General features: G+C 36.5%; 1 protein-coding gene across 1 annotated transcript in view; it reads right to left on the bottom strand.

The window, feature by feature from the left end:
- The window catches only part of DMGDH (dimethylglycine dehydrogenase), a 38,883-nt gene that overhangs the window by 8,109 nt on the left and 3,837 nt on the right, over positions 1 to 26,937 (bottom strand). The window contains exons 3-14 of the mRNA XM_041414654.1: positions 23,855 to 23,953; positions 22,408 to 22,572; positions 21,777 to 21,981; positions 15,007 to 15,255; positions 13,612 to 13,810; positions 10,123 to 10,292; positions 9,817 to 9,970; positions 8,757 to 8,922; positions 6,158 to 6,288; positions 4,456 to 4,673; positions 3,425 to 3,582; positions 2,225 to 2,284 (exon numbers count right to left, since the gene is read on the bottom strand). Of these exons, the coding sequence (XP_041270588.1) occupies positions 2,225 to 2,284; positions 3,425 to 3,582; positions 4,456 to 4,673; positions 6,158 to 6,288; positions 8,757 to 8,922; positions 9,817 to 9,970; positions 10,123 to 10,292; positions 13,612 to 13,810; positions 15,007 to 15,255; positions 21,777 to 21,981; positions 22,408 to 22,572; positions 23,855 to 23,953 (1,974 nt within the window). The remainder of the gene's footprint in view (positions 1 to 2,224; positions 2,285 to 3,424; positions 3,583 to 4,455; positions 4,674 to 6,157; positions 6,289 to 8,756; positions 8,923 to 9,816; positions 9,971 to 10,122; positions 10,293 to 13,611; positions 13,811 to 15,006; positions 15,256 to 21,776; positions 21,982 to 22,407; positions 22,573 to 23,854; positions 23,954 to 26,937) is intronic.

Here is a 26,937-nt window from a genome sequence, read left to right as displayed (position 1 = left end):
ACCAGAGGCATGGAACTGGGACTCAAACTGCCAAGAAGCAGAGTAAATAATCTCACACTGCATTTCATGCTACAGTGTTCAGAGTGCTTCCAATAGCTGAATTAGCTCAGGTACCGCTGAAGTGTCAACATATAGTCACAATTGCCCTCATTTAAGTCAATAAAAAAACATTGATTATTTCCTTTTTCACATTAGCTCAGCAAAACTGGCAGATGTTTCAGGCTGACACACTGCATTTCTGTGAGACATTCATTCATGCCCGTTTGTCTACAATATGAGTACCTGCTCTGGAGAACTTCTCCAACCCTGCCTTTCAACCATGCACAGTGTGCAGAGCAACTAATGAATCAATTGCTTCTTGCACTTTAATGCCTTCCTATGATCCGCATGGGTATCTTGGCAAGCAACAGCTTTCCAACAGCTTTCCCTGCTGTTGGAAATGGCTGCTTTCCTATGTAAACTAAAGGAAAGGGGGAAAAAAAACCCCAAACAGATGTATCAAAAGGAAATGGAAAGGAAAACAAGTAATAGTAACATTTTTTATTGCCTTCCCTGCAATTCTACTAATCTGTCCTCAAGATGGAAAGGCTTTGATTTGTAAATGCAGCTAAATCCTAATCTATACAACTCTGTATTTCACAGCATGTGTCACTTCCTCAGATTAAGGCAAAATTATACTACCCAGTGGAGAGAGCTGTAACTCCACTACATGTAGGAACTCCCATTTACATCCTTGGGAGCACCCTGCCTCAATCCTGCATAGGTTGGAGAACTTTACCTTCTATAGTCAGGTTTGACAGTGAGAGGAAAAACACCTTCCTGAGATTGTTCTGTTACATTCAGTGAAATTGTCTCATAAATATAAAAGCGTCCTTTTATGTTTAACATGTTTCTGTAATTCTTTCCTGTGCAAAGTTTAAGATTTGTTTTTTATTTAGAGCTGTAACTTAAAGTTCAGGATTCTTCTTATCAGTTCTACAGTGCCTCCATATAACAGGGCAAAAATATCAAGGATCATGTGTTAGCTATTTATTACAATTTCAGGTATAAAGGGAGCATAAATAATAACAGCTTGTTGCTATAACACATTGCATCATTGTCAAAATTAAATGTTTTGCAAACATTTTTTCTTCTCAAAAGAAGAAAAATATACTTTATATTATATACTGTATTTATATTTATAGACTGTAAATGTATATGCTTTAATTTACAAATTAATAATTGAAGCAAAAGATTATGTCAGAAATAGCCTGTCATTTAGGACATCTCACTTGCAGTCTCAGGGACCAGATTTTTCATGTTGGAAACTTCAGATCCATTGTGCAGGCAACTCCTGTTTGAGTTGATGGAGTAACTAATAGCAGCACATGGCTTTAGATCTGCACAGGACATGATTTCACCAGATTTCATGGTCCTCTATTTGACAGAGTTTAGACATTTGGTTTGTGTTTCATTTGGACCATGAAAGAGAATTACAAGCAATTTTTTGTATCTATTAGACTAAAACAGAATATGAATTGCTAAAATATTAATACAAAAAAGTGAGGTTGCTAATTAGAGGAGATTGAGCAACATAATTTCTTTTTTACTGCACAGTTAAATTCAACTAGCTCCATTTTCTAACCTTCAAATCCGGTGAAAAGAAGTTATGCGCAGAGGCCCTCTTCAGAAATTTCATGAGCAACTAATTATTCTTTTAAGCATTGTACTAATTTAACTTATATTTAACTTACTGTTGTCAGTTGTCCCTAGCAATTCTAAAAAATATACTTTTTTCAGTAATTGTTGTAGTAGAGTGGTAGTCAGGGAAAAAAATTCTAGAGATACCTGCTTCAACAAGAATTAATAGGTAGAATATTATCACAATATGAACAGGTTTGTTCAACTTATGTATATATATATATTTGTGTGTGTGTGTGTATGCAGTCACTATATAGTTAAAAAAGGACATGACTAAAATTTCTCTCTGAAAATAAATCACATGGAGTTATTTTTCATGTAGACAACATTTAGCATTTGCAAATTTCTGATCTAATGTATAATTTTGACAGCAAGGAACATGGGGAAGATTTTTTTAAACAAGTTGCTACTTGTAAAGTAATTATAATTGTAGTGCTGATTTACTAAATCTATTTTATTTTCCAGCTAATGGCATTTTTCACATTCAAACACTTAAGAAATAATCTTGAATGTAATAGAACATTTTGAAAATAGTAAGACATACCTTGTTTAGCTTTACAAAGTACTCCAGCCCAGCTTCCAAGGGGTTAGTGTCACAGTTCATCTGTTAAAAGATATAAATTCACCATCCATACATTATGAACCATCATAGCTTTTGGATTGGACAGTATTCATTCTATACAGCCTTCTGTTTACTCCTGTGCCAGTCTTCCACACTGTGCATGCACAGCTTCTGTCTCAATACACCACAAGCTTCCAAAATGGGATTCAGATAAGGTATCAATTAACACACCTAATACGACATATAGATGTGTAAACCAGTCATCTGATTTTCCATATGCAAAGTAAGCACTTTTCAGAAAGAAATATGATTTTTCATCAAAGCAGAACAGAACCTCAGAAAACTGAGTAACTGAGGTATGCACACCATTTGCAACACAGCAGAGTGGCTCAGCCAGAGAAGGAAATAAAACACAAAGCCGATTTCAGTCACCACCTTCCCATTCGGTGTAGGGGGAATAATTTCTTAGGAAGCACTTGAAGAAAGAATGAAAATAACTATCACAGGGCAAACAAAAGGACCCCTAAATTCCCACAATTTCAGCCTCTTGAGTTCTTTCATTTCCAAAGGAAAAATGTAAGATGAAATGAAATTATACTGATTTACCCCAAATCCTCTAGACCCTTTGAGTAGTTCTTTATTATGAGTGAGCAAATTCTGCAAGAACAAGGTAATGGGAAACAAAAAAGTTCCAAATACATTATGAAGCAAAAAAAAATTTGCCTTTCATGACATAGTTGTTAAAGAAATAAAACATTTTGAGTACCTCTCAGCCAAACCTTTGATTTTAAAACACGAGAGCTCAGCAAAACCCTCATAATTTTGTTATACACAAGAGGAAAACCATCCATGAATCAAAATGAGTGTTTCTTTGCCAGCAGTGCAATGGAGTATACCAGTTGTTTTTATTTAGAAAATCACTAGTAAGAAAGCAGCTTTTCCTGCTTGAGGAAAATTTTCTTTTCATGCTAAACAGAGAAAATGATACAAATAACAGCTGCACTAACTCTGACTAAAAACTGCATAGTCATAACAAAATTAAAAAATGAAATTAAAACCCCCACAAACACAACACCTCTCACCCCACAAAAAAAAAAAAAAAAAAATCCCAAACCCACCAAAAACAAACCAAACAAACCCAAAATTTCCAGAAAGAATAATAAAGAAGTTGTATTTCCTGACCTCTGCTCCCCAGGCTCGGAAACCCTTTTCCAGCCTCAACGTATTTAGAGCATATGTTCCAAAGTCATCAATTCCCTCTTTTTGCCCAGCTTCCATGATTGCAGTGTAAAGAGGTACAGAATCTTCTTTTCTATGGTAGAGCTCCCAGCCCAATTCACCTGTTAACACAAAAAAGATTAATATTTTTATCAGCTCAGTTAAATGATCCTAATAAATATACACCTGTCCTTGGTCAAAAGTAAGGATCAATGCAGTTAGTGTTAGTTCACACTCTAGGGTCAGTTCTATCATATAGCAAGTCTAATTCCCAGCAAGAACTACCAGGATTTGTGCCCCACATCTTAAGCAGTGTTATTATTATTCAAATTTGAACTGTTAATTGAAAAATGTGGGTAAAAAAAAACTATCAAAATAACTGATAAGGAAAGGTCATGTAACAAAGTCACAAGGATAAATCAAGGACATTATGAACTGGTGATGACTTGGCAAGTGAACAGCAAATATAACTGAGTGTAAATAAGAATGAGTGTATTTAGCATATTTAGCACAACAGAAAGAGAATATGAATTGCAAGGACTTCAGCTGCTTCAGAATGCTCTCAATTCGGTCTATTACACTCAAAACTGATGTAAAAAGGAAAAAATAGTAACAGGGAAAGCCAAATACTAAGCACTACAGCATTACATCAAGGCACATTACAAACACCAATATACAGTAATCCAAAACCAATTCTTGACGTTGGTTTTGCAGCAAATACCAAAGAGGTTATCAGAACTGGCCTTTTGTTCTGCAAAATAAATATTTACACTATAGGGTATTTCTAGAGAAAAAGGTCTTGGAAAACTCAGCACAGACCCTGACCATATCACATTTGAAAATCAGTGTGATGCCTCCCACACTTACATGTAAGATGCAGCAAACCCACTTCTCATTAATACATCACAAGACTTACTTTTCAACATAATTTTAGTGACATTTATTATTTAATTAATTGTCTCATTCCTTAAGTGTATGTGTTTTCCATTGCTTACCTGTGTAAGATATCCTAATGGCAGTAACAGCAATATTGGAAAGTTTCAGATGTCTACACTGGAGAAACTTAAATGAAGCATCACTTAGGTCTTCATTTGTCAACTTCTGGAGGACCTGTCGTGCATACGGACCTGCTACACTAAGTACTCCCATCTCATCTGTCACGTTTTCTATTTCAACCTTGTATCCACCTCTTGTTATTTTGTCTTCTATCCATCTGCATATAAAACATAACACCAATTTTACACTTCCTATGAAAAAACCTGCGCTTTATAAAATTTTACTAGGTGTTTTTTTTTGTTAATGTTCATTTCCCCAGCAGCTCCTAGTCCCCCACTCTCAAAACCAACAAAACTGTGTGCTACATTAGACAGACAAATCTGTTGCTGATTTCTGGTGAGACACATATAGGAACACAGGCATCTGAGATACAGCCAGGAAAGAACAGCATTTAAATAGGTAGAACATTATTTTTAAGATAAGAGAAAGAAGTGATCTCCTACAATGACAACAGGTTTGGGCTTGGATCCAGAATGTGTTAATAAAATGTTAACATACAGGAAGAGTAAGGAATAAACACTATGAACGTAAGAAATCTCGAAATAAATTTCTGTGACAACAGAAACGTGCAAGCAGGTTTGTTGCTTCCTGAATACAGCATTCAAAGTATTGGCAGGAAATTCAGTTAGGATTTATTAAAAAACAACAGCTGCAAATTATCTTTCGGGAAGCTCAGAAAATAAATAAAATGGGTATATTTAAAAATCTTAGAGTACTATATTTTTAAGCAGTATTGTAAGATCTCAGGCCTAGGTAAGTACCAAACAGGACTGCAGAAAATCTGTAGAATTAAATACATTAGATTTGGCTCTGCTGTTTGGTTTCTGAGTGTGCCAGTGCTCCTACCAATTCCTGTGGGGCTGTTATGAAACACTACATTATTCTTTGCCTGTTAGGGTAGTGAATTTCAATCTTTAATGTGTTGATTCATTTTGATTAACTGACTTGCCAGCAATCTCCAGTAAGAAGAGCACTAGAAATGTCAATTCTGATACTCATCTATGAGAAGTAATTTAGTGAAGCCATCCTGCAACTGCTTTTTCTTTTTCTCTTTTCTTTTCTTTTCTTTTCTTTTCTTTTCTTTTCTTTTCTTTTCTTTTCTTTTCTTTTCTTTCAGTGGATTCCAGAGGACAATTCAGAGCATGCCAGAATCCTCTCCTCTCCTCTCCTCTCCTCTCCTCTCTTCTTTGTGAAAAGAGCTCAAAGCAGAAGACTCTACAACAGCGTCAAGAAGACTGCACTGCCTATCTGTTTGGGCCAGGTCAGTGCCTCTGGGGTCATCTCTGTTAAGAGCCAATTTTCTTTTTTGCGTAAGAGAACACACTAGAAAGGAACAGCCGTGCTGTGTTACATCATGCAATGCCAAAGACAAACAGGTTCAACAACAAAACAAAAACTACCTCCAGTAAAGTATATTACATAACTGTTAGCAAGTTCTCCATCTTTCTACATCAGCAATAATCCAATACCCAAGTGCTTATACTTCCGAATTCAAGTCAACCAAGTTTCTAAGAAACTAAAATCAATAAATAAGTAGAATTCTTGTGAACTTTGTGAAAAAATTGTTGAGTAAAAATTGAGAATTTGGAACTTAGTAAAAATTTTTCTGTACTAATGTGACTGCATAAAAAATACACTAACCTCAGATCATGGAGTTCTGATCCTGACCCAGTCACAAGCATGAATTCTCCAGGATACAGCTGAGAGACAGTTAGCTCAGCATAAACTTTGCCCCTTGGTGTTAACATATGGCTTATATTTGTGGAACCCACCTACAGAGTAAAATTTGTGATCATTAAGAATGCAAAATAAAACCTTTGAATTTTTAACGTCATTAAACATACAGTTATTTTTCTTCATTTGAAAAAAACAATTTTTTAATGTTTGCTCTGCTATGCCATAATAGGAGTGGAGAGATATACAGCTGGCCAATCTCAAGCTTTAAAGCAGAAACTTCAATTTTTCCTTTATAGAAAAAATGGAAATTTTACAAATAAGTTAAATCAAGACCTTTATAAATATTTTCTAATTATGCATTACACAAGGCATTCTTAAGCTACATTTGTTTTCTTCTAAATAAAAAATTCTCCATGTAATTAACATGAATATTCTTTTTCAGTCCTGTGAATAAGGTTTTAGATCCCAAGAGAATTACATATGCTTTTCCCCTTACTATAAAGAGAGAAATATTGAGCTGGCTTATGCTTTTGTGGCCCTGATTTATGAACGTACTTGCTGACTATGAATCTGTATGTCTGCACATTTGAATCAGATTCCATATAGAAACTCAATCCCTTAGAGACACAATTTCAAGTAACAGTTACTTAGTGACCATAAAACACATACATGTTCACACACATATCATCCATAGAAACAGAAATGTGAATGTGCCATAGCTGTTGTGCTGGCCTGGTTCCAGAGGCAGAATTTAACCTTTCTGCTTTAATCATTCTGCTTTCACCAAAACTTGTCAATAACCCAGTCAGCAGCCAGATTCCATACAATGAACCAAGCAAGGAAAAATATATTTCAGATATTAAGAGTATTTTTCAGGCCTTATTATATCAATTAATTCTGCCATGGTTATTGGCATATTACAGGCATACATTTGAATTTTCAGGACCTGATGCTGGTCACTCTTAATCCATTTGCAATACAAATATATCTCTGGTAACTCCACTGGATTATTTTATGATGGTGACAAGCATGAATGGGGCTAAAAATCAGGCAGCTTAAATAACTACAGCTCTGAATGTTGCATTTTGAAGTGGACTCATAAACAGTACCTTGTGCTTTGCCACCTAACTTTCCCTTAGAATCACTGATTAAACTCTGTATAAAGCACTTGGTTTGTTCTCATCATTTCCTGTTTAATCTTGATTTCCCTTTACCACATATTCACATATTCAGCAAGTACTATCCATGCTCACTGATGACTCAGTTACTCTGCCTCTACCCCAAACTAGACCGAAGAAAAACCTCTATCCCAAACTAGACTGAAGAAAAACTTTCAATTCAAATTGTTATCACAAAGTTAATACAGTTAAAAAATATGACTAGATGGAAATTCAAGTTCTTTTTTCTCCTAAGATATCAATCTTGTGCCTTCCCACTGAATTGACTTTAACCTTCCAGAAGAGCTTATCCATCTTCCAAACTTCTCTGCATACTTGCTGTTTCCCTGTATTTTCTCCCTTTGGTGTCTGAAGCAACGAAAACTGACACCTACTGCAAATACTTAATGCAATTCTGCGCTGAAATTACCAACTCAAGTCATCCTGCAATGTCAGGGTCACTTCAGAAAGAAGCAATCTGCTTGGTGGAGGTGTATCTCTAAAGTGAAAGACACTACATGAGAGTGTTTGACAAAGCAGGAAATAAAAAGGACTCAGGACCAAAACCTGCAGACCAAGAATATGAAATCTGGGGTAGTTTGTCACAGTATGCCATTTTTGAGCAAAGCATCATACTCTGAGGATCTATGAACAGCCACACTTGAGAAGAAACGATACATGTGAGGTGAAGTGGAATCTCCTGAGTCTTGGCAACCCTGCCTGCACCAGGCAGCCAGGTGTGAAGCAGAGTCAGTATGAGTAGAGGAAAACAATGGGTTTCATTTGAAAAAAAAAAAAAAGACTGTCCCTTGGGAAGTCATTCAACTGTGGTCAGGCAAGAGCCCCTTCCACTGTGCTGCTCTGCTGCTCGAGCTACCACCATAAAGCACAATTTTAGGCAGGCAGCTGCCGAGCTATTCTACTGTAAAAAAATTCCAGGCAGGATTCACTTCCATTTTTTAGAAAAAGGTTTGAAACAGAGGAGGCTGTCTGAGGACATAAGCCTGGGGACATAAGGAAATATTTTTTTACTATGAAGTGGCTAAACATAGGAGCCAGTTGCCCAGTTAACTCAAAAGCCACCTGAACATACCCCAAGGCAATGAGCTCCAGGTGATGCTTGTCCAACAGGGGGTTGGACAAGATGATATTCAGCGGTCCCTTCCAACCTCATCCATTCTGATTCAATGATCTCTGCCAAAAGGTACTTCTGTGTGGGGCTAGTCTAGCATAAACTCCATTTTTGTGCTTTTAACTGAGAGGAATACATCTGACACAGAGACTTCTCCAAAGGACTGTGTATTTGGTATCCAAGAAATATTATTATAATATTATGGTTCATTTCCATATCTGAAACAGAGCTTGTCTAAGTTACACATTACAACATTTACCACTGTCCCATTTACCTTCGGAACAACATTTGCAAATAGATGATCAAGCAGTTTAACAGAATCTGTGCCTTTTACTTTAAATTTGCCAAATGGTGACAGGTCAATCACACCAACTTTTTCCATAACCTGTTTGTACTCACGACCCACAGGGTCAAACCAATTTGTGCGCCGAAAACTGGGTCTGAAACAGAGCATTTAGACACATAAAACACAATTTAGAAATTTTGCGCTCTTTGCAGCAAAACGTAGTCTTCAGTTTTTTCAGTTTAATAATCATCCAAAAAAGATAGACTTTCCTAGTTGTAGGTACCTTACCCAATATTTTCCTTAGTCTAACACAGCTTAATAATTAAAATCCTTTAACGACACAGAAAGATATGGCTTGATATTATATCAACCATTTTGTATAATAAACTGTGGACTGTTCAAATGTTAGAATAAGTATTGGTCTGTCATGAGTATATTTACAGCATACTTTGTTGATGAATCATTTATTTCAGTTTGAGGCGTCAAAGGCTTTATTTCTGAACAGCAAAGTGTGTGTCTTTATTCCTTTATGAGCCTCATTTGGATTAGACTCCAACATCCCCAAAGAAAATATTTATTTGCTGGAGACTTCCAGATGCAGGCATGTAGCTAGGTAAGCAGGCATAGAGAAGTGGGGAAAAAAGCAAAGAAGATTGGGCTTCTCCTCTCCAGACACTTACACAGAGAGGAATGAGATTTTTTCATTAAAATACTATACTGTGCTGCTGATCAAATACTAAGGGATGGAGAAAAACACACATTGATAATGAACAAGTTGTTTTCCAAGCTCTTCCTTGAGCTAGGTTGCTTTCTGATATCTCAAACCTAGAACAGATACAAGATAGCTTAATGTGTGTTTTGAAATATCTACATTATCAGAATAAAATGTACTCTACCTATGGAAAAAGCAAGAATGGAAGATCAGTCTAATAGATACCTGTTGCTGAAATTAATGATAAGTGCATGCTTCTCATTAAATTTAAATTGACTGGCTCTTGCTATCATGACAATTTATTAGGGGAAGAAAAAAAATTAATACTCCATTTACTTGTATCCAGTCTCATCTCCAGGTTTGTAGAACCAATGAGGTTGCTCCCATCCTGCATGGAATCCCATTGAACATTTTGACTTTAGCAAATCATACAGCCCACTGGTTCTCTCCGTTGGTCTCCCAGCAAATCTTTCTTCTTTAGGGTAACCAACTAGAGGGAGGAAAAAAACCCTCAAAAGTCACCAAAAACTGTGGCATGCTAAGGTCATGATCCAAGATAGAAAACACATCTATAAACAGAGAAATCTAGATATAGGAATCCATCTTCAGGACATAAATTTATTTTAAAAAATATCTTCTTACCAATGTTATTAAAGCCGTAAGATTCTCTTGCTTTGGCTGCTGTGTATTCCGTAGTGGTCCACTTTCCATAGCGGTTTGGATCTACTTCTATCAGGTCAAATGGAGGTTCCCCCTCAAGGATCCAGTCACTGAGGTACTTTCCCATGCCACCAGCATGTATAATGCCATACCTTAAAAACAGGAAAAAAAGTCCTGCAGTGCCAAGTGTTTCACATTTTGCTTTTTAAAATCAGTACTAACATATACTACTAACACAATCCCCAAAGTATTTTGAATTTTTCCCCTCTTTTTTTTTTTTTTTGAATTTGTTCTGTTTTATTCTCTTTTCAGAAATTAAATTCTACATTAACGCATATTTCTACAGCTTCACTATCAGCAGCAGAATGTCATTGGTAATGTACAGTAGTTGCAGTTTATTGACAAATAATCATTAACATCAAATTATTTAATTTTTTTAATACTTTTTAATACCACCATGTCTTAAAAAAAATTGCCAAAATATCCTTCCATCTAGAATATGTAACATTTAATTCTTAGTTGTTTGCGAAATGCTCCCATGAGCACAACAGAAAAATCCTTGAATAAACAGTAAGCCTGTTCCAAATCAAGTTTAGATTAACATGCAATAATTAAACCATAGACACTTATGCAGAATAATGAAGGTAAAACCAACTTAAATTGCTGGTCATCAACTTTGCAATCTGAATTCTATGTCTTCAGTTAAATAGGCAAGGACTTCACTAAGAAGAAAAAAAATAAGTAGTCGTTTCTAATGTATATGCACAAGAAGAATGAATCCATAATAGCAATGATATGAATTTGATATAATATCTTATCTGTTGTTTACTTATTTAACTAAATAAAATAGAAACATCAAAAAACTGAGTACATTAAATAATTTTGCCAACTACAGTCAGTACAGTGCAGTTCAGCACAAATCTTCAGACTCAGCAGAAACATCTATTACTGCAGTAGATGCAGGAAGCATGAGTGCTTGTAAACTGCCACTACAGAAGAGTTAGCTGTTGCTGGTGCTAATTCAATTAAGCAACTCTTAGTTATTCATGGGTACAAGCTTTGGTACCATGAAGGCATATGATGCCTTCAAGTACAGCTCCAGATGAAATCTCAGGCAGGTTAAGTCTGCCTGCACCATTGACTGCAGCCAATGGCAAAGGAGAGCGGTAAAGAGATTGTGAGTGGTGACTGACCAAGCACGATGAAGACTTTTAGCTTCAGCTAAAGACTGCTGAGCTGATGGCAGGGTAAGCCCAGGAGCGAGGCAGTGCAGACGAGGTACAGGTACAGGTACAGGTACAGCCCTGCAACTGGACTGAGAGGTCTCTGCATTTTGCAGTTTTTCAGTACTGACTGCGCAACCCCTTGATTTTGGTGCTCTTAGTTGGGCCTACATTATCAGAGATTTTACATTACACAGAGTGCCCAAATCCCTCTTTATCTCAGATAAAAGGGAGCTGATTGTGTAAATACAACCACCACAATTCTGCTGCATAAGAATGAAATATGTATTTCAGAGATAGGATATTACAAGTAGCTATGAAGAGTGGTACAGTGTAGGAATCTCAGCTTTCTTATGATTCAGACGAAATGATTCAGACTAAAATTTCCTTCATGAACATGAGCTATTTTTCTCCAGTGTTTCTTCTCTCCTTCCAATCCCTGACAGATTAGCTCCCCATTAACTCCCCATTGTACCTGTAACATTCTTGTGTCTTATGAGGTGTTGTGTCTCACCCACTTTCAAGTCGTTCCATTCCTATTCCTAGGAAATCTAAGTCTCTGCACACTGTGGTACCTTTTCTAGTGTCTTTGTCCCAGGTTATGGAATGGTTTCACTGCTTTGAATTAAATTTTTCAGAATAAAATCCTTAAACTATTCTTGCTAATATTTTCAAAACTTTAAGTAACTAAAAATGGGAAGCATTGAGCAACCTTAATAATAAATAGTGCTACAAGCTCTGCTAACTAAACTTCTTCACATGTTAAATGCAAGCTGCTAATTTTAGATAATAAAAATCCTCTAATCTAACAGCACTAAGTCCTCTGTCACAATGTCCCTGCTAGCTGACTGCAAGATAAGGATTTGCTAATGCACACAAAAAATTACAACACTGGTAGAACCACTGCAGTGACCCAGAAGCATAGAACAGAGAGTCAAAAGTCCCTGAAAAGCAGACAAAGTAATCCAATGACAGCCACATAACTGCAACCTGTGTCTAAACATCGTGAGATTAATCAAACTCCTGAAATAAATTGTTTAACAAAAATTAAACATGTAACACTAGTCTTCAATTTTTTACATATGGAATTTGATTCTGCTCCCATTGACATCACCAAAGAAAAACATGCTTCAAAGTCTGGCCACAGAGTAATGAACTTAAACAGTCGTTTTGGTGAACAAGGTCTAGGCAAACTGCTTTTGTAACTATAAGTTCTGCAAATGTTACTGAAAGATAACATTATTTTTTTTTTTTAAATCCAAGCAGCAAAGGTGAATGCCTTTCACAATGAATCATTGCAAAATTACCAAGCTCTTATTTTGAGGGCCTCAGAAAGCATGTTAGTGATACTGCCTTATCTTACGATCGGAAGGTTTGTTTGGTTTGGAATGAAAGAAAACTGGAAAAAGCTGAGCTGGATTTTGAACAGCAAATTAGGCAATTGGAAAAACAATGTAAACAGAATATGTTCAATAACATCTGCTTGGAATTGTATTTGGTTCATTCTATCCATCTTGAATCAATGGTCAAGCTAAGACAACTAAAGACATGTTGGTGTTTTAACACTGGCTCCAGTGCAGACATAATAAATAAGATGTAAATCACATTCAAGAAGAACGCCATAACAGGTGGGAGAATGACACCAGTAAACCATATATTTCTTTTGCTGTACTGCTCTCTTTATTTGATTTCCTCCAATACCTGGCAATTTAATTTTTCAGCTCCACTTTCAACAGTCAGAAACACTGGATCTGTATCCCTAGAGCAGTCAGTCACACGCTATACTGTATTGCCCTCTATTTAATAAGCCTTCAGTTCTTCACACAGAACTGTATACTGCACACTCATTTTTTGTCCAACTGCAGTGAAACAAGTTTTACAAACAACTGTAAAATGCAGTTGCAATACAACTGTAAAACACAGTGTAATTTTAAACCCAGTACTTTTGTGACTTTGAATTGCTGCACAGACAGTATGAAGTACTACCATTTTTTGTTGCTTCATGAAGTGTCACATGTATTGGCCTCCAGATTAAAAGGAGGAAACAAAAAATTACTGAGAGTAATGAAATAAGAGAGAAGGAAGACCTTACATTATACAGGTTGTGGATATTAAGATTATTTACAATTACAATTTAACACAAAATATGTGCAAAACAACTCCCAAGCCCATAAAAATGCACAAAGCTTGAGCTGACTACCATTTTAACAATATGACAGCCAAAAATTGTCACAAAGAACTTACTCACCCGAAACCAATAGCTACCCAGTAATTTCTGACACCCTGATGTGGTCCCACCATAGGAAGAATGTCTGGAGAATAGGTGATAGGACCTGCAATTGTGTTTACGATGTCTGCTTTTCTCAAAACAGGGACCATTTCCATGGCAGCCTCAACATGCTCCATTATTCTGTCTAAATCAGACTCAAAAAGTTCTTTTCCAAATCCTGCACAAGTAATTGACTTTCATTATATATATGTATTTATACAAGGAACACATACATTTTCAATGCAGTTATGCTATCTATATGTAAATACAGCTATCTGTACAATAGAGCTATCTAACAAATACAGCTATCTACAGATAAAAGTTTTACTAGAATAAAACATCCTACATAGGAAAGATGGCATGCATAAAAACCTAGTTACCTGCAGGACCAAGTTTGTTTGTCACTGCAATTATACTATCCTTTACACATATTTGTTTAACCCTAAGGTCATGCAAATTCAACAATGAAGTAGAAAGGAAGTGAAGACACACAGAAACTTTCTTCATTAATAAGACCTAGGTATTTTTCTCAATATGCCAATAACTTGAGGAGGGGAGAAAAGACACTTCCTGTATCCGCTTATGATTTCCATGAAATCATATGAATTTCTGGGTATATTTCAGCCCTCAGTCTGGACTCTAAGCATGGCTGAACATCATTATGTAGAGGCACTTGATGCTACTGGAGACAGTAAGTTCTGGAAGCTGTGACAGGGCTATCCAAAACTAAACCATGTTAACTGCCCTTCCTTGGGAAATACAGTGTTTTTTAAAACAGCAATAGTAATGACTTCATATAACTTTCTGTCTGGAAGTGAATGGAAAGCTGGAGCCTAGATATAACACAATGATTTATAATGGTTTTTAGTAAGCAGCTGTATGACATAGGATATTTTTGTATTCTATACATATCTACAGCTCTCTTGCATTTATATCCAAACACAGCATTTTGTCTAAGACATTCCTTTGATGTTCCTGTTTGACAATCACATTATCTCTGTGGTATCAATAAATATCCAGGGCCCCTGTCAGCATGCTAGAGAGAACCGTAACTTAGAAAAATTCTTATTCAGGCAAAAAAGGCTGTGTAGCGCAGATTTGGTAGCTGCCTCTAATGTAAACACACAAGCACCCCTTCAGGAAGTAGGGTAAGACTACATTGTAGTAGGTTTTTCTTACATTACATTTGTATTTCTGTTATCTTTTATCATCAGAGTTAGAACTATTCTCTGCAAAAAGTTTTTGCATTACAATCATGCATTGCAAATATTTCGTACTTTCTGTCACATAAGGCAGCATGACAGCCTGGGATTTATACACATTAAAATTTGTGCTAGTGCTTATTATGTTTAAAGATTTAATGTTCTTAATCACCTGGTGGGACTCCATTTGTTACCCATGACTCCTGCAGCTTCATTTTCTCCTCACTTTCGTATGGACCAAATAAAAGACCATCCCTTTCTTGCCTTAGATAATACGATCCTTCTAAATCACGAATCACAGGCAATTCTGTTTTTAGGGCTTTCACTTCAGGGATAGTTGATGTTACAACATACTGATGATGAACAGGTATTAGAGGGTGCTGCATGCCGATCATCTTGCCTATGTCACGGGCCCAGAAACCTACAGAAGAAAAAAACCCAAAACCAAAATAGAAATATTCAAACATTCATTTCAGTGAATGGAAAATGACAGTAAAATATTTGCAGTACACACTGTGCTTTAAAGTGTGACAGGTTTTTTTCCCCCCATACTTCTAATTTTCACTTTATTTTTCGTATTGTCTAGCATATTTTTCCCTCCATAATTCCATGTCCTTTTTTCCTAATTATACTACTATATATTATTATAGTATGCACATATTAAAATATAACTAGTAAATTATAAATTAGACTTCTAAAAGTTCAGAAGAGAATTTAATTAACAGTTCTAGAAACCCCATGGCTTACTTCAGTAAAGTAGGTCTGCAGTGTACTCCTAGCAAAGTTAGAGACATTTAAAATCCAGAATTAATTAACTCACATCAGAAGTGTCAACCAAGCCTCTTGCTATCAACCAAATGAGCTAGTAAGATTTACCAATACACTAGTTAAGTCCTAACATCCCAACAGACTAAGGCAGTAATTTTCAGGCAGCTGACCTCAGGAATTGGAGTTTCTCTCCTCTTTCACATACACCTTGTGACTCACAATAATTGTTTCTCACACAGCAATCAATTCATAATGATCCTTGCATTGGTGAATAGTCAAATGTGCTCTCCCACAGTCGTCAAATTAGAAGTTCTGATACAGACTCTGACCAGAAAATGCAAGTAACCATTCCCCTGCCTCTGAAGCTGGCTCAAGATCCTTTATGCATACCGTTAGAGAGAAGTAGAGAAGACCTCATTTTCCTGTGTTAAGGCTAAGTGGGTAAGGCACACTCACCTCAAGGTAGTGAGGTCCCTGTGGCAAAAGGAAGGAGTGGAAACCACTGAACTGCCAAACTCTCTTTTGGGCTCTGCATAATGGCTCTCACATCTGCTGTGAGGCTGGAACGGAACAGACTTGGGAACCAGACAGGTACAACTGACTGGAATCGCAGCTGCCCTAAGCTGCTTTGAATATCCCTCAGCTGCACTCTCCTGACTTTTATGTCAAGGACCAGAGGTCTCAAGAGTGGGAATGAAAGGGGAAAATCCAACGAAATAGGAGTCTCAGGGGGGTTTGGGAGTGAGGGTTGAAGGAAGACAAAATGAAAGACAAGGAAGAAGTAGCAGGCCCTTCCAAATAAAAGGCTATGTGCCATACAGCACCAAGTAAAAGAAGGCAAGTCAGCCTGGTTCCTGTGGCTGACTCCGAACTGCTTAAGACAAAATACCTCCAGCAAGATTTTCTACCTAACACAGCTGTCCCTTCTCCTGGGACATACACTTCATGCTGCCCAGCTTAATGTGCAACTTTTCTTCCTTTTTGCTGTTTACTTGCCTTAACCAAATTCTCCTACCTCTCTCTTCAATTTCGTACTCTCCAAGAGCTGGTCAAAATTTCTCAGTGCCCCAAGCACATCAAAAGGCATAAATGAGCTTGACTACCTTCACCTGGGACATCCACCCATACCCATGGGCACAGGAGTCCCATTCCAGGTCAGCTCAGGTCCTTCAGAACCTGTCTGAGCTGGTTTGATTGTGTGCCTGTTTACAACTCTGTCACAACCGTGTCTGTGACTGGCCATGGAACACATTGATCCAGACCCTGATCCGTGGACTACTTCTCAGCTTGACCTCAGCTCAGTCTCAACTCTACAGTCCTGCTTATTGATTGGCGGGCATCATTTGACCTCGGTTACCGTCACCAGGCCTGTTCCTGACCTGGAACATTCCTGGCTTGGCCTCAGCCTGGCTTCATCACTGTGGATCTGACTGTGCCTCATCTCCACAAGTCCATGTGGAGGCCTGGACCGCGGCCTGACCCCAGCTGCAGTCCTGGGCCTCCCCTGCTCCGTCCCCTGTGCCCTGCTGGACAGAACCCTTGCTGGCTCGGCCAGCCTTGTTACCTTGCTTGGCTCCCTGTCCTGTGGGAGCAGCTGGCTCATGCTGCTTGCTGACATTAACCGGGAATACATCCTCTCACCTCCGGCATGGCTTGAAGCCAGGACAATTAGGAAAGCTGAATTGGGCCGTGCTGGCCTTGTGCCATTCCCCCATGCCAGGATGGCTGTCAGTCTCTTATTTAATATTACAAACCAGCCACAGGGCCTAACACCCACAGTTTTAAAAAACTGTGAATTTTCCAAGGAAAACATTTTCTGTGGTGATTTACTTAACAATTACTGACAGCCAGCTAAGACAAAGCAGCAGAGGAAATCCAGCACCACCTTCAAGAGATCTGCTCAGTTAAAAGCCCTTGCCCAGTAAATGCTAGAAACTAGCACCTGTTGCAGCTGTCATATGTAAGGCTTTTGCTTCTATATGGCATCTTCGCATTTGGAGGAGACTCATTGCCAGAACATTTGTTATGTCAATTAAATTGTTTGAGGGATGACTGTGCCATAATCATATAGATTGAGTGATCCAAAACATCCTTTAAGGCTAATGAAACATTATTTATGTTCTCCTGTACAGAAGATAATGAAAAATATTGAATAAATCTGCATTTCTAGCACATATGCAAGTGTTTTCTTCATTACACAGGACACATGCAAATGTGGATTTAAGTGGCAGCTAATAATCTTTAGGGAACTTCTTTTGATTTGGGCATTTCCATGTCACCCACAAATAAAACTATTTTAAGGTAAGGTGAGCTAATGATCCACAGAGGACAAAAAAAGTTAAAGCACCAGAAAATCAAGTCTTTGAAACAGCTTTGTTTCTTTCTTAATAAATATTTCTTAATAATAAGAAATTTCTTAGCAGTTAGATTTTGAGGATAACATTACACACAGAGCTAATTTTAAAGTGCTTTAAAGTAAGAGACAAATAGTTTAGGTTTGTTTAAAATAAAATTTACAGTACTGTACTTCTAAAAAAGTCCCACTTATGATAAGTACTTTTTTAATTGCTTAAAATAACAAAAGGTGACATTTACTACAAGAAAAATACTGTGTTTCTTTGTTTAAGGTTTTTGAACAAAACAAAAATGGCAAAAAGAAGAATATATTCTCTGAAACAAAATTCTAATTGGAAGCAGATGTCAAGTCATATCACACATAGTAGAGATAAATTACAGCATACATTATATCTCTAGGACATTTGTGAAGATTAAATTGTAGACACTGCAACTGCAAACATCTGATGCTGAAATATTTAGTGGTAGTATTACTTAACATATCTGCTGAAGTATGTCATCAGACCATTTCATCATTTTAAAAAAGACAACCTTCTATGACTATATATAAATGCTTGTATATATAGTGAGTACATGTCTGAAAATACATGCTTATATACACACACCCACACCGTATATACAGACAAAATTCACTATTTTTGGAGACTTTCATCAAACATTCCATTACAAATAGGCTGCAAATAACTTCAGCAGGCTCAGTATAGTTGCTTCATGTCAGGGATTATTTATTAGGCATCTGCTTTCCTCTAAAATGGAAATCTCACATAAGGAACAGCTAAAGATTGGTTGGAACTAGTTTGTTCCAGTTCTGCAGCAGATGTCAGTTGCAGGGTAAGGCAGGGAGGGGGAGAGGGAATGTAAAGAGCCTTCTGATGTATTTTTCTCTGCAACATGAGCCTAAAATTATACAAGTCATGATCTGTAGTAGAATGAGGCAAAGCTGAGAAAAAAAACTAATGTTATCTGAGAAAACATTTATAAGAGATATGTGTTATACAGTATTGATTTTACATCATTAGCCAGAATGTTAAGCAATATGTGCTTCAAATATTCATTTTGGCTGAACAGTTAACTACACAGGAGAATTAAGTAAATATATTGTTGATTAAAAAACTTATTAAATAATAAAAAAGACTTATGAAAAGCTCACAAGAGTGCATTCTGATATTTGCAAATAAGGTCTGAAAAGCATTTACCAGAAAATTCTGCCTAATACCAACTTGATATATTAGCCAAAGAAAGATAACTACAAAAATGTAAGAAAATTACTACATCTGTGATACTTCATCAATATGATGCAGAGCAAATAGGTGGGAATAATGAGTGTCTGGAAGTCTGCGGCCTAAATAAGTATGATTGCCAAGAGACCTGCCTTTCCCTTTCATAATCTAAGATCCATTCCAGACCAATATATCCACACTGTATAAAAACAGACATAAGGATCCTATTTGTAAGAGAGCTTATGATTTTTTAACTGAATGCTGTTCCATAGTTCATGCCTGAAAGATATGACCTGTCAGTCCAAAGCCAGTCAACTATTGACACATCTCATTTTCCAAGTGCTTGACTTTGTGATCTGCATAATTTTTTTTAAATTTGGTTTCCCTGGTTGTGTGGTTGATTTTGCCTTCTAAAAAGCATACTAAACTCTTCTAGTCCTTTTCTTTCCAAAATTCATTATGTAGCACTCACGAGCAAGCTCAGAGCCGCAGAGTCTTGTTATTTTAGTGAGGCATATAACAATAGCAGGTGATTACCTATGTGTGGAAGGCATATATAAGAAAGTGCACTTTTCCATGGGTTTTCCAATAGGTCTTCACCAAAAGCACAGAATGATTTAACACAAGACAGGGTTGTCTATATCCCAGAATCTGAAAGAAAGACTTCTAAAGCATATCCCCTGAGAGTCCAGCTGTTTGATTCCACTCTCTCTTAATTTCTCTCTTTTTTTTTTTTTTTTGATATCTCAAATTCTACTTTTACCCCAGTCCTTGCATCCTTCTTCAGCTATTTTGTCACCGTGTGCTAGTCAGTCTCCCTCGTTTGTCAAGTTCTGTCCCAGTAGCCTTCTCTTCCTTCCAATCCACTCTCATCTGTCCTTTCCATTACATATTACACCAGTCTTTCATGCTTAAACAGGTCAGTTTTCCACTCAGTTTCACTCCTTGAGTATCCTTACTAATCATTTCATCCGGAAAGCTCCTAGCTTCAGTTTGCTTAATGAAACAAATCAGATAACTTCTCACTATCTCTCTGGTGTCATCCCTACTGCTGCCATTCACTCCCAGTTTGAGCTTCCTTATTTAGTAAGTCCTGTATCATCTAACTGTTCCACTTGCTGCCAGTGCTCCTAAACATTTCCAGAAATCTTTCCAAGGCATTTTGCTCTCCCAACCTACTCCCCTTCCAGTCCAACTCCTTCCTAATTCCAATTGTCACCTATAGTATTTTACCCACCAACAAGAGGAGTCCCTGTCTCACTTAACTTCTTCATTTTATCTGCCTTGCACTAGAAATAGGTGCTTTTATTATTTTTTTTTCTGTTCAACCGCAAATATACAGAAAGGAATTATAAATGTGTATTCTTGCTCTCAGTTCATTAGTCCCATCTGAGTAAGAAAGTCAGCTTGATATATCAGAGCGTCTGACTGAAACCTGATGATTCAATGAGAGGTATGCAGGACTAATGCCCTAAAAATGCAGATGTGATCCAGTTTAAGGCAGACTCAGCAAAACTTTAATCTATATGGTAAATATTCAACATGTTTTGATTCAACAACAGAAAACAGAAAATCATCTTCTAGGAAGCAGAAAGCATGCTTCACATAAGACCTTCCACCAATAATATATTTTTGTACACATGTGTAAAGCAGCATAATAAGAAGTGAATAAATTTAGATTGAATACAGGTTTTTAGACTTATTAAGTTGCTTAGGAAAATAGACTCAAATCTAAAGGACACTTGCCCAAAAGTTCTTTGAGCAGAAACATCAGTTTGGCCTCTTTAACACTATGAAGAATAACATTAGTATATGTAAATACAAGCTCCCTTGAGTTAGGCAATTTTTATGACATACAAAAAATGCACTGTTAAGCCAAGCACAAGTTTAAAATGTGACTCAAAGGACAACAAAAAAATCTTCTGTTTCAAGGATATGTGGATAGAGTTAAATCTTGGAGAAAGATAATAGTGAAACAGGCAAGGTCAAATTCTCAGTGCCTTCAAAGAAACAGTGAGGATATTTCTATTTCATATGTACATTCCATCTCTCTTCCTAGGTATGCTTCATTAGGTTTTAAAGACAGTTTACCTATTGGACACTGGAACAGGCTCCCCAGGGATGTGGTCACAGCACCAGCCTGTCACAGTTCAAGAAGTGTTTGAACAATGCTCTCAGGAACATGGTGTGACTCAGGGATGTTGCTATGCAGGGTCAGGAGTTGGAGTCCATGATCCTTCTGGGTCTTTTCCAACTCAGGATATACTATGATTCTGTGACTCTAGACCTCAACTCTCTCCCACACAACTTACTGTAGACCAGTAAAGGTTTATTTTGCCACTAAAATCTAACAGGGAAGTCTGATTACTAACTGCTGGAGACAAATCAGGGCAAATATTTTTAATGTATATTCAAGGGCAACTAATATAAGAGCTAAATTTTCACCACACTGTGAAGAAATATGTGCAAACCACACCAAGTGAATGTTCAAAACCATATATATTCCTTATACATGTAGCCTACACAATTCAGTACAGGTGCTTTGTGTTAGCTAGTATGTAAATCTGAAAAGGACTCAAATGCTTATATTAAATCCTACCTGAAGTATTCACGATTCTCTTTGCTTGGATTATTCCAAGTGGAGTCTCAACTTCCCACGTCCCATCTGATCGGGAGTTCAGATTAGTCACTTGCACAGGATAATTTAATTGAGCACCATATTTTCTGGCTCCTGCAGCCAAGGCCATAGTTAGGGAATAAGGATCAATATGACCATCTCCAGGGTTATACAGGCCAGCTAAAACCTAAATGGAGGCAAAATCCCCCAAATGAAAGAAAGTACAATTTATCAAAATTAGACAGATTTTTAAAAAAACTACTTTCTTACTTGAATACAGTAAACTTTAGGAAGTCAAAGAAATTTTCAAAATATATAATAATTTTACCCAACCTAACAATGGCCTATGACAGTCAAATTCCTCAGATCTCCCATGCAATCAAAGGCTTTAATAGTATAATATTATAGACATGGTAATTAATAAAATTTAACATACAGTAGGCATAAAATTCACAAATTCTGATTTTAGGCTATGATACATCTCTTTTTTTCCATTGAAAAATAATAATCTGTTGCACAATTGTATAAAGAGAGGAGACCATACATGTATATTTCTGATAGACCAATATTTAATAGCAAAGGAAGTTATATTTCATAAAACTGGCTTCTTTACCTTATCCATGTTCAATAAGGGAAATAGCTCTTGCACTTTCTCAGGCGTGATTAAATATTGCTCTGTTGGGTGCCAACCAGCACGAGTCATTTGGTATTTGAATTCATCCACCCTAGTAGGGGTTGAAGCAATTCTGATACTGCCAGGCTGATGAAACCCCACAGGCTATATCAAAGAGAAACAGCAAATTAGTTAAAGAACCTTTACTGATTGCCATATATGTATTTTTCCTGTGCTAAGGGGAGTCTACAGAATTTTTCCACTAACATCATTAAGAAAAATGCCAGTAAATTATGGACCTTTGAAGGAAGAGGCCTTAGATATAGACTCCTCGAAAAAATTTTTCAACAAGTTATCAAATTAGCTTCCTATATTAACACATACTATATTCAAAACAGTTGAAAGAAGTGTTTACTGAATGCTACAATACATTCATTTTTACTAACAACTAAAAAATACCTGTTATATGCACTCACACACTTTCAAAAACAGAATCAGATACGTCTCAAAAATAAGTACATATGATATACTTTATTTTAAAAGCTGTCATTTGCATGATTTCCTATTGAATGTATTTACCTAAGCACCTTTACAAACACAATGAAAAAACACTTGCCTTTTTTTTTTTTTTTTAAACAAATTAAACATCCTTACAGAGCTGGACTTACTGAATTCAGTAAGCTGAATGCTTACTTTTCTTCACCTTTTCTATGTTATCTCACAGGACAATGTTAAGGCTGAATAACTCTTTCACTGGAAAACACAATGATAATCTGATATGGCAGCTTATCTAGTTGAGTAGCAGAAAGAAGAAAAAAGCATTTTATGATAAATATGAAAAATATCTGTCATATATATATATATATATATATATATATATATGTATATATATGATAAATATTAAAAATATATGACATTTGTAGACTAGTAAAGTACGGTCCATTCAACTTCTGCTGCTGCTGTCCAAAACAAGCACAAGTTTAGTAAATGAAATCTGTAAGGTTGAGAGATGCCAAATGAAAAAGATAACTCCTGTGTTTTTCCACATATCATTCCTTAAGTCACTAAATAAAAACACTGAAAGGGATGCGAAGAATTTCAGCAATCTTCTCAAGTACAGGCAGCATCACATCATATGAATTTTTAAGCAGACATATTTAAGGCAGGAATGTATCGTAATCAATCTGTTCATTCCAGACTCCTTATATTATTTTAGTTCCTTTATCAAGTTAAAGTTGCAGACTCTCTGTTGTGTCTTGAGATGTTTTATGAGCACCATTTTCCTAAATTGCAGAGGGATCTGGGAAACCATCCACAAAATGTAGTGACTGGGCATGAAGAAGAATGTATTTGAATGAAAAGGTATATACTCCTACTTCACACTGTTATCAACTACACTTTCTTGTAAGATTATTGCTACAATTGCTTCAAAGGTTAAGGGGATTACCTGTCCTGTCTCTTCTTCCAGCTTTTCATAGAGTTTGATGCTGTATGCATGGATTTTCTTCAGGTTTATTCCAGGATGAAAATAAGTCGTTAAACCAGCCTCAAATAAGAAATAGGAACAACATAGATTAGAAATGCAGTGTTCTTGCCTTCCTTCCAACTGTCATTTAAAAAGGAACTGCCAATATACTGTAAAGAAAAACAACACATGGATAGGGCCAACTGCTACAAAAATAAAAATAAAGTCTTTTTTGTACTTAAGCCATTTTTGTTTTCTGCACAGGTGTCTTCCCATCTGTCTTTTCTCACCAAGTCTGCCAAGCCATGATAGTGCTGCAGTTGTTCTTTCCAATCTGATATCTCAATTTATATACAATATCATAGTGCATCAGATTACTGAAATGCCCAGATAATCCAGTGGAAAACAGTGTAAAATTGATCATTTGTCAGTAAAATATTTTTCAGTTCTATCTATATTCTATTCATAAATTTCACTCTAAGTGTTTTTGGCAATTTTCATTACCTTAAAAATCTGAGTTTAAGAAGAGATCACAGAAACCTGTAGGAGGAATATTCATCTAGTAAGGCCCTCATCAAGCACAAAGCAGGAATGCTGATTTCAGGAAGTCCCTGGGCTAAATTAATAGTCTGGAAAAAATATTCCTTGTTCATTTCTTATTATCATATTGAACCATTAGCATCACACAGAACACAGCCGAAGACTAGACATTTGCCTAAATGTGATTTTTATCTCATTTGATACATGTGCATTCACATTGTGAACACATTTATTTTAATTACCTTCGAGTAAGCCCCAGGGCTGTTTCACTTCAGGGACTTTAGCTGAAACTTGGTTTTTTCTCAAAAAATATATTCTAAGGGCCTTTTTTCAGTGTGTAGAGAATGAAGACAGTGAAATATTTACATTTCCTTAGCTATGTGCAATGCCTAAGAGTAATTAATTTACTTTACCTGCAAATTTTGTTATCTCCTTTTTATTTTACTGTATTATTTTATTAATGTAAAGATTTTCTGGCCTTCTGTTATTCTTCCAAATGTAGTAATAAATATTCCAGATGTAAGGAAATTCCATTTTAGTGGTCACTATTAGTGTAGTCATTTTGAACTAAATGGGTCACAAATCACTTGCAAGTTAGCTAAAAACCCCTATATATTCAAGAACAATTAATTGCAGGGGTTAAAGAAGTTTAAATGCACTTGACACCTTTCGGGTTGAGATAACAAATGTTTCTGATTTCAAGAGCGCAGCTGGCAAACAACTATAACCCAATTTCACTATACAAAAATTAAGATAATAAAATCATAAAATAATTTTAATTAAACAAAAAGATTGAAGGGGTCCTTAGGAGATTTCTCTTAAATGTCATATTCCAAGCAGGGTCAGCTACAAGATCAGACCACATTTCTCATGATTTTTTCCAGATTCTTTGAGAATCTTCAAAGTCAGTGGATGCTCTACTTTCCTAGCTACATATGGAACTTTGCATTTGGCCTTGTTAAATTCCATAAAACTGTCCTTTCATCCTTGCAGCCTGCCTAGGTCCCTCAGCACGGCTGCCCTGCCCTTGAGTGCAATGACTACTCCTCACAGTTTGGTGTAAACTTCAAAAGTGGATGAGCATGTACTTGGTCACCTACTCCATATTACTGATAAAGATATTAAGCAGGACGGGTCTCAGGACAGATTCCTGTGACATTCCACTTATTTTTGGGTTTGGGTAGAATATTACCCATTCATATTACACTCTAAGCCCAGCGATACAAAGAGTCTTTTAACTTTCTACCTGTCCAGCCATCCAGACAGTAACATCTTCAGCTGAAGGACAGTGTGGGAGAGGGTGTCTAAAGTCTTGCTAAAATCTAGGTAAGTCACATCCACTGATCTCCTCATGTCTAAGAATCCATAATATTCCATAATCGACAGCAATCAGATTTGATCTGACATGATTTATTCTTCATAAATTTATTTTGACTGTTGCAAATCACTTGTTTTTCTCCTTTATGGACCTGGGACACAAGCGATGATTTTCTGAAGAACCGAACTAGGGTTAGCTGACCTTTAGCTCCTCTGCTCCTTTCTAAACAGTCCTTTGCCTGTTTAGAAAAAGTCATACATATGCCCTTTGAGAAATCTCTGCCACCTCCACCAATTTCAATAGTACTTCAAATGTGATACATCTGCGGCCTTGTGATGAACCAGCAGCATTATTGGATGCAGCCCGCCTGCTCCAACACATGAGCATGTGCCAAATTACTCAAATATTCCCTGATTTGATCCTCATCCACTGCCTGTAGTTACCCTCCTCCTTTAACTGGAGGCCTGAGAAACCCTGTCAGAGCAAACTGAGGCAAGAAGGCACTGAAACCTTAACAGTGTAAATTGTGACTGAATTACTCACCTCATTCACTTATTTTCATTTTTTCAGCCTTTTGCTATTAATGCAGCAGTAGAAGCAGTTCTTGTTGCCTTTCATTTTCCTTACAAATCTTATATATAGTTGAGGTTTGGCTTTCCTAACATCTCCTTCACAGGCTCAGGTAACTTTTTTAAATTGTCTGATTTGCAGCTTTTTCCTGTTTTATCGTCAGTATACTGCATTTTTCTCTGGAACTCAGCCATGAATTTACTCTGACCCCAGCTGGCTTCCTAACACATCTACATGCTTTCCTGAATTTCAGAGTGATCCATTCTTGTAGTTGAAGGAGATTTTTCTCTAGGCTTTACTCCATTTTTCTAAGAGATTTTGTTATTGTACATAAACATGATCTGGGAAAATAATTTAAAGAATGTCCACTTTGCTATGAGAATTGACACAAATATTTTAAAGCATTTTTATAATTGAAATTTTTAAATGTTGAAAAGTTAATGTATGAGTTTTGTTCTATTTCAATCAGTTTCAGATTTTATTCTAATGCCATTATTAAATTAGCTTTCTGGAGGAAAATGTTATTAACACTGTTATATACTAAACTCTCTCTTCTTGCAAGAGTGACCAAATTGTAACAAGTTATTATTTGAGTTGCGCTGTGCTTTACTGTCAGCAGCAAAATCAATGGCATTTG

The sequence above is a fragment of the Onychostruthus taczanowskii genome, unplaced genomic scaffold, assembly GCF_017590055.1.
Source record: "Onychostruthus taczanowskii isolate IOZ18803 unplaced genomic scaffold, ASM1759005v1 scaffold46, whole genome shotgun sequence".
NCBI classification, from domain to species: Eukaryota; Metazoa; Chordata; class Aves; order Passeriformes; family Passeridae; genus Onychostruthus; species Onychostruthus taczanowskii.
The sequence above is the reverse complement of the archived record's forward strand: the minus strand, read 5'-3'. Positions and strand labels throughout refer to the sequence as shown.